Genomic DNA, 9,037 nt, shown 5'->3' on the forward strand with positions numbered 1-9,037 from the left:
GTTGTACCTTCCATTATCTCTCTCTCTCTCTCTCTCTCAAGAAAAAACAGAAAACGCCAGGCTCTTTGGTCACGCGGGTCGTCTGTTTATTCTAAGAGGTCCTTCTAAAGGCGTCCCGAAAGACTCTGTTACTTATCCGGCATGTAGAGAGAGAGAGAGAGAGAGAGAGAGAGAGAGAGAGAGAGAGAGAGATCAAGGAGGAGTTGTTTTATTCATTACGTTTGTGCATGCATCAGACTCTTCGCCTACGTGTAGGGCGGAATATAAATGCACTTCGTATTGATATCGGCTATTTTAAAGCCACTGTGTTCTCTCTCTCTCTCCCCTTTTGTAAACTGATTAATACCAGGTATCATTATCTATATTTTACCATTCTCTCTCTCTCTCTCTCTCTCTCTCTCTCTCTCTCTCTCTCTCTCTCTCTCTCTCTCTCTCCTTTTTTAAAACTGATTAATACCAGGTATCATTATCTATATTTTACCATTCTCTCTCTCTCTCTCTCTCTCTCTCTCTCTCTCTCTCTCTCTCTCTCTCTCTCTCTCTCTCTCTCTCTCTCCCCTTTTGTAAACTGATTAATACCAGGTATCATTATCTATATTTTACCGTTCTCTCTCTCTCTCTCTCTCTCTCTCTCTCCTTTTGTAAACTGATTAATACCAGGTTTCATTATCTATATTTTACCGCTCTCTCTCTCTCTCTCTCTCTCTCTCTCTCTCTCTCTCTCTCTCTCTCTCCTTTTGTAAACTGATTAATACCAGGTGTCATTATCTACATTCTACCGTTCTCTCTCTCTCTCTCTCTCTCTCTCTCTCTCTCTCTCTCTCTCTCTCTCGTTTTGTAAAATGATTAATACCAGGTATCATTATCTATATTTTACCGTTCTCTCTCTCTATCTCTCTCTCTCTCTCTCTCTCTCTCTCTCTCTCTCTCTCTCTCTCTCTCCTTTTGTAAACTGATTAATACCAGGTTTCATTATCTATATTTTACCGTTCTCTCTCTCTCTCTCTCTCTCTCTCTCTCTCTCTCTCTCTCTCTCTCTCTCTCTCTCTCTCTCTCCTTTGTAAACTGATTAATACCAGGTTTTATTATCTATATTTTACATCTCTCTCTCTCTCTCTCTCTCTCTCTCTCTCTCTCTCTCTCTCTCTCTCTCTCTCTCTCTCTCTCTCTCTCTCTCTCTCTCCTTTTGTAAACTGATTAATACCAGGTGTCATTATCTACATTCTCTCTCTCTCTCTCTCTCTCTCTCTCTCTCTCTCTCTCTCTCTCTCTCTCTCTCTCTCTCTCTCTCTCTCTTTGCAAGTCGTTTGTTTAATATGATCTGTTCCATTTCCCCGGAAGATAAAGTCCTGACGAATTGTTTGTAGAAAAATATACAAGACCACAATTCCTATATTGTTATTTTTATCTATCGTTGACAGACAAAGGAATTTGACCGCAATTCATTTTCATTGTTATTTTTCCTGTCGTGGACAGACAGTTATTTTTATCTATCGTAGACAGACAGAGAAACAGAGAAATTTGACCACAAATAATTTTTTGATATTTGTACATATCGTGGACGGACAAACAGAAATATAACAAAATTCTTTTGTTGTTATTTTTGTCTGTCTTAGACAGACAGGCAGACAAATATGACCACAATTCCTTTACCGTAGACAGACAGAGAAATATGACCACAATTCCTTTATCGTAGACAGATAGAGAAGTATGACCATAATTCCTTTATCGTAGACAGACAGAGAAATATGACCACAATTCCTTTATCGTAGACAGATAGAGAAGTATGACCATAATTCCTTTATAGTAGACAGACAGAGAAATATGACCACAATTCCTTTATCGTAAACAGACAGAGAAATATGACCATAATTTCTTGATCGTAGACAGACAGAAATATGACCACAATTCCTTGATCGTGGACAGAGAAATATGACCATAATTCCTTGATCGTACACTGACAGAGAAATATGACCGCAATTCCTTTACCGTAGACAGACAGAAATATGACCACAATTCCTTGATCGTGGACAGAGAAATATGACCATAATTCCTTGATCATAGACAGACAGAGAAATATGACCACAATTCCTTTACCGTAGACAGACAGAAGTATGACCACAATTCCTTTATATCGTAGACAGACAGAGAAATATGACCGCAGTTCCTTTATGGTAGACAGGCAGAGAAATATGACCAAAATTTCTTTATCGTAGACAAAGACAGACAGACTCAGACAGACTTAATACGGACAGACAGACGACTCAGGATGAGCGAAATGTGTTGGGCAGTAAGATTTAATCGGGGTGACTTTACTAAACCGTGGACCATGAGAAGCTTAGCTTCCGGAGACCCATTAAAGAATGAATGAAGGATTACTTTTAAAGGTACACTTCAGGGCCGGGTAAGTGAATTCTGGGGGAGAATTCGTTTACGGGGAATTTTATTTCGTGTGAATAATCTCTTTTTCCTGAAGAATTTTCTTCTTTTTTTATACGCGGGAATATCCTCGTGGAGAATTTTATTTTCGCAAAATGTTTAGAGACTTCAGTTATTTCGTGCACTGTTCATGAAAATTTAGCGTCAGTTTATTCTATTTTTTTCCTGGATTGTATCGTTAGAATTTAATTGAGAGCAAATTGGTGCGTGGATATAGGGCTCTGTCTGAATATATTTGAAATGTTTTATTTAGATTTCATTGCGAAGTTTTATTGTGTTGGAATTCGTCGGTGCTAATTTTGTGTTTTTGTTACGTTGTTTTATTGTTTTACTAGTTACATGTACTAAAATAAAGCTCATAGATAGGCAGTTTTGAAGCTGTTGGTGTATTACATAGAATGTAATTGCGAGAATGAGTAGAAGTTTTTACAGTGAAAGAATAGGCTGTGTTAAAATATTTAAATGAATATTAATTAATAAGTCTTTGCCATTAACGTTGTAGGTATTCATGGGTTTAATCTCTGTCTCTCTCTCTCTCTCTCTCTCTCTCTCTCTCTCTCTCTCTCTCTCTCTCGCTCTCTCTCTCTACGCGCACACACACAAACTATATATATATTTATATACATATGTGTATACATATACAGATATATATAATATATATATATATATATATATATATATATATATATAATGTGTGTGAATTCATGTATGCATGCATGTATGTATGTATGTATGTATATCTATAGGGGCAAGTGTCTTGTTTACGTTCGTTGCTCTCGAACGGTCAAATGTTGATAAACATCTGAACCACTCCCTTTGATCTGTAGCCGATCCAGGATTCAATGAATATGAGAAAACACGGTAATGTCAAGCGCCGTCCCCGCATTTAAGTCTTAATTCGAGTTAAGTGGCGCGTGTTTATCGGAGTAGGCTCCAGGGCCCTTTCAACATTTACGACATCTTCAATATTTCCGAGAAATGTGGTCCACCGGGATTCGGTTGGTACCAGGAGCCTTCCTGGTCGGTACCTGTGACTCGGGGGAGAAGGAGAAAGTTGGTGGGGGGAGGGGGAGGCCTCACTTGATTCTGCCGTGTGCTGGTAACAAAAATTCAATTATGTTTTTGAACTGAGCATACACACACACACAAAAACACCCGAAGAAAAAAATACTCGTTCAAAAGAATATTAAATTCTTCTTCTCTCTGATGGAAAACAGAGTTCGAGGAACAGCCTCCAGGCTGTCTGAGCGATCGAGAGTCCCAGGTTACCATCTTTTCCTCCTCCTCCACCTCCTCCTCCTCCTCCTCCTCCTCCTCCTCCTCCTCCTCCTCCTCCTCCTGTGGCCCTCGAAATATGAAAGGAATCAAACAATACTTGAAGGAGGGAGATCAGGAATGCCACAGGTGTATCAGGACTCTCTCTCTCTCTCTCTCTCTCTCTCTCTCTCTCTCTCTCTCTCTCTCTCTCTCTCTCTCTCTCTCTGGAGACTGCATCAGTGTGACCAAAAAATAAAAAATAAAAAGTATGAACAATACTTGATAGTAAATGTGAAATGGTATCAGGACCTTTCGCCAAGCCCGTGGCTAAAGCTTCCTCGGTCAGTGTTATTTTATAAATATATATTTTTACGTTATCTTTGTTTCCCAGCATCTTCCACTACCTGACAAGAAAATGCCACTTTACCAATATTTAATATTGTGTGGTTTGAACTACTTATAGAATATCATGAAATATTCCTTGATATTTTCATGTGTATGATAATTAGAAATTACAGAGTATGTAGAATATAATTCCGTTCTTGCATTGGTTTTGGGGGTAAAATTTATTTATATTGTACATTCAGTGAAGAACAAGGGTGCTGAAAAAGTCTCAACACCGCGGCCCTCTCAAAGAAACTGCGACAATTGAAAGTAATAACAACAGGCCAATCTGGAGGGGGAAAATGACACCTATAAAGAAGAAGGGGAAGGGGAAGGAACTAGTGCAAAGTGCGACAACGAACGTAGGAGAAAGGTTTTGAATATAATCGTTTTATCTCTTTCTCAATCAGGGTCCTCAGTCGGGATCATTGTGAATGATTTGTATTCAACTTTTCGGATTTTAACTCCTTGTCTTGCATGTGCTTGGATGCCGAAAGTTGCTTTCACCAGTGACTAAATGAAACTAATGTATGTGAACTTCTTGCCGCATTCAGTATTGCAAATTGATTATGTATCATCATGTGGTTTTTGATGAAATTATTGCTGACCAGTAAATGAACGGTTACTTTTAGAGGTATTTGAAGAAATTAGCATGAGTGATACTGCTATATTGAATGGGAGTGTATTGCTTTTAAAACAAGACGCGTCATTGTTAAATTGGCAGTGCATCTTTTAATATACAACTGACTTAGGTCTTCACATCCAGAGTTTTATGTTAGTAAACATCACACCCTGATGGTAGCCTACTGGTTTGAACAGGAATAATTAAAAATGTAAATGACAGATTCTTTCTCAACTCTCATAGGCCGTTGTTTCGATAAAGTTTTCAAGTGTGATGGTGTGCATGTTTCCAAATTTCAGCACATGTTAAATAAGATTCAATGCCACTATTGACCTTCCCTCTCTCCGCCAGGCGAGAGGAAACGACTTAGGCTGGGTGCTTGAAAATGAAAACCATTGTCCCACTGTTGATTAAACAGTGAATCAGTGAATGATGTACTGCCTATATGTATGCTTAGCTGTGCATGTGTTATATGTATATCTTAGTATGCATACTTTTGTTCATTCTAATTGTTTCGGTATCAACTTGGACAGGGAGTATCTGCTATGATGCCCGTCGAAGTATATTATACAATAATTTTTAATTATCATTTCCCGTGCTTTAACCTTTTTTTCCCAACTGAATAAGAAATACTTGGTAAAAGGGGTCTATCTTTTTGTGCATTTTCGAATTTCACCTACGCCATTTTATATTCATTCCTTGGATCCAAGGCCACTAAAAACATCTTTTGGGCACGAGAGAGAGAGAGAGAGAGAGAGAGAGAATTGATATAGATTGTTAGAAATGAGAGAGAGAGAGAGAGAGAGAGAGAGAGAGAGAGAGAGAGAGAGAGAGAGAGAGAGAAGAATGGTATAGATTGTTAAAAAATGAGAGAAGAAGATGCAGATTGTTAAGAAATGACTGTATGTGTGCGTGTGTGCGCACGAGAGAGAGAGAAGAGAGAGAGAGAGAGAGAGAGAGAGAGAGAGAGAGAGAGAGAGAGAGAGAAGTCTGATACCTGTATGCTTTGTGTTAAAGACAAACGCAGCAAAAATTGTAGGCAAAGCTTCACGTTCAGGTAGGGACGAAGATGAAAGCTGGCAAAGATTTGGAAAAACGAAAACGAAAAATTGCACCCTTAACTTTGCATGGCTGCGAGAGATGCAAGAAAATAAAAATAAAAGAAACTGGAGTGTGAAAGCTTTTGAGGAGGCCATAGATTGTTAGAAAAAATGAGAGAGAGAGAGAGAGAGAGAGAGAGAGAGAGAGAGAGAGAGAGAGAGAGAGAGAGAGAGACTTTAAAATGAGAGAGAGCAAGAGAGAAATAGATTGTTAAAAATAGAGAGAGACACACACACACACACAGAGAGAGACACACACACACACAGATTGACAGATTGTGAGAGAGCAAGAGAGAAATAGATTGTTAAAAATAGAGAGAGACACACACACACACGCACAGATTGTGAGAGAGCAAGAGAGAAATAGATTGTTAAAAAGAGAGATAGAGAGAGAATTGTTAAAAATGAGAGAGAACAAGAGATAAATAGATTGTTAAAAAAAGAGAGAGAGAGAGATTGTTCAAAATGAGAGAGAGCAAAAGAGAAATAGATTGTTAAAGAGAGAGACAGAGAGAGATTTATAAAAAAATTAGAGAGAGAGAATGACAGACATTGTTGAAAATGAGAGAAAGAGAGAGAGAGCGATTGTTAAAAATGAGAGAGAGAGAGAGAGAGAGAGAGAGAGAGAGAGAGAGAGAGAGAGAGAGAGAGAGAGAGAGAGAGAGAGAGAGAGAGAGAAGACGACGGCGGCACCTTCGAGCCGAAAGCCATTCCATTTTGGGGGTGCCTCCCAGAGTTGACTGTAGATGCTTCGCCGCACGCATATAGCTGTCTTGTTCCATTGGCCTTTATTTCTCCGCAAGGCTTTACTTCCCGAAATTGGGGGACGTATATCTTATTTCCCACCGGGTTGTTTTATTTTGTTTTATCTTTTTTAAGGGATGCGATGATGGGGGCATCCCCACCACCCTTCTCGCTTTTTAAGTGGGATGAGGATAAGTGCGGATATAGGTTATGCTCTCTCTCTCTCTCTCTCTCTCTCTCCCTCTCTCTCTCTCTCTCTCTCTCTCTCTCTCTCTCTCATGAAATGTACACACACACATTGTCATTTGAATCTTTCAGTATTGTTTTGTTTGAATGATCTCTGATATTATGCTTAATAAATTTCATTTTATTTTTTTTATAAGAGAATTTTGAATTCTCAATCAATTTAATTTTATTCTCCTTTATAAGAGAATTTTGAACTCTCAATTAATTTAATTTTATTCTCTTTTATAAGAGAATTTTGAATTCTCTATCTGTCTTGTATTCCTTCAGTATCTCTCTTGTTCCTCTAGTCCTTGTTACTAACTTGTCTTTCTCCTTCTTCTTCTTCTTCTTCTTCTTCTTCTTCTTCTTCTTCTTCTTCTTCTTCTTCTTCTTCTTCTTCTTCTTCTCTCCCAGAGTTATTCCCTTCGGAAATGTCGTGATGCCACAAACAGGCTGATCCATTTAAACAGTCACGTATTTTGCTCCCCTCTTCCCTTTCTCTCATTTTTATCAGCGCCTGCGATTCGTTTTCCTGTCCTTCACAAAACGAGTAAAAGTGAGAGACGAACATAAAGGGGGAAAAGAAGAAGAGAGAAAGGTTACATTTTACGGAGCGAATTCTTGATTTTTTTTTTTTTCATAACTAAGAGCGTTGTTGATAGCGGAGTGAGAGGACGAAGTAAAAAGAAATGAGTGAAAGATAAAGTAGGTAAGTGATCTACAAAGTGAAATGTTGTTAGAAATAAGAGGCAGGTAGTAATATGAAATAAATATTATATATATATATATATATATATATATATATACACATATATATATGTATGTATATATATATATATATATATATATATATATATATATATATATATATATATATATATATATATATATATATATATATATATATATATATATAGTTGAAAGCTAGAGAAAGTGAGTTATGTAAAAAGGTGAATGTTGTGAGAAATAGAAGGTAGGGAGTAATATGAAATGAGATAGAAAGTTATAGACAGTGAGTGATGGACAAAGTGGAAAAAGTTGCGAGGAATAAAAGACAGGTTGTAGTACAAAAGGACAGTTAATCTATTTTTACGAGACGACAAAAAAGTAAAAGGAAAGTAAAGTAATTTTTCATATTTCTACTTTCATACATGCAAATGTTCGTTCCATTTTGGTGACGTGCAGAAAATCCAGCATCTATAAAATAGTCCCAGTACCCTTTTTTTTTTTGAGACGAGCAAAACAAGGTAAACCGGAATAAAAATGTTAATTGGTGTTTAAGAAGCAATCTGGTCTCGGGGAGAATGGCGACTGTACCAGGAAGATAATCTGATTTTCGCTTCCCTGTTCTGAGTATATTCTCTCTCTCTGTCTCTCTCTCTTTTTTTCGTTGTTCTCTCGTTCGTTTGCATACGATGCACAGGAATTTTTAACTTGATTAGCAAATAGACTGGGTTGATTACGTTATTTTTAGCATCTGCGTACGTGCACTGTTTTCACGTTTAACTTTTACCAATTAAGTACCCAGTGTAACTGTTACATATGTTTAGGCACATACACATATATTTACGCACACATATGAATATATATATATATTATGTATATATATATATATATATATATATATATATATATATATATTTATATACTTATATGTGTAATATATATACATATATATGTACATATGTGTAATATATATATATATATATATATATATATATATATATATGTTTATAGATATAATTTATTATATATATATATATATATATATATATATATATATATATATATATATATATATATATATATAAATATATACAAAGAATAGTATCTGTCAGTCTTGGGAATCTTGGTGTGGCGAGGATCATAATGATATATTTCCTAACCCGATTACAGATCCATGCGTTGTCTGAAACCGAGAAATAAATTTTTGGAAATTCTGTCCCTCCACCTTTGGAGTCTTTTCATGATTTTTTTTTTTTATATTTTTCTCAAGACAGAACAAATCCATCGACAAAAATGTGAAACTGTTAAATTTTCAATCTTTTGGTCTCTTGTTCTTCTTTTTTTTTTTCTCTCAATTCGCTATTATTTGATAGAAGGCAATAGGAGAATGGTAAGAATTGGATAAATTATAAATTTTTTTCCCAGAATTTTGCTAAATAAATTGTTATTATTTCTGTCTCACCATTAGATAGATTGAGAAAGATTCAGAGAGAGAGAGAGAGAGAGAGAGAGAGAGAGAGAGAGAGAGAGAGAGAGAGTG

General features: G+C 36.5%; 1 protein-coding gene across 1 annotated transcript in view; it reads right to left on the reverse strand.

Annotated features, from left to right (window-relative positions):
- The window catches only part of LOC136842357 (cilia- and flagella-associated protein 251-like), a 38,674-nt gene extending 31,441 nt beyond the window's left edge, over positions 1-7,233 (reverse strand). The window contains exons 1-3 of the mRNA XM_067109614.1: positions 7,090-7,233; positions 3,709-3,813; positions 3,446-3,535 (exon numbers count right to left, since the gene is read on the reverse strand). Coding sequence (XP_066965715.1) covers positions 3,446-3,535; positions 3,709-3,813; positions 7,090-7,233 — 339 coding nt within the window. The remainder of the gene's footprint in view (positions 1-3,445; positions 3,536-3,708; positions 3,814-7,089) is intronic.
- Between the last annotated feature and the right edge of the window lie 1,804 nt (positions 7,234-9,037).

Source organism: Macrobrachium rosenbergii, chromosome 10 (genome assembly GCF_040412425.1).
Source record: "Macrobrachium rosenbergii isolate ZJJX-2024 chromosome 10, ASM4041242v1, whole genome shotgun sequence".
NCBI lineage: Eukaryota > Metazoa > Arthropoda > Malacostraca > Decapoda > Palaemonidae > Macrobrachium > Macrobrachium rosenbergii.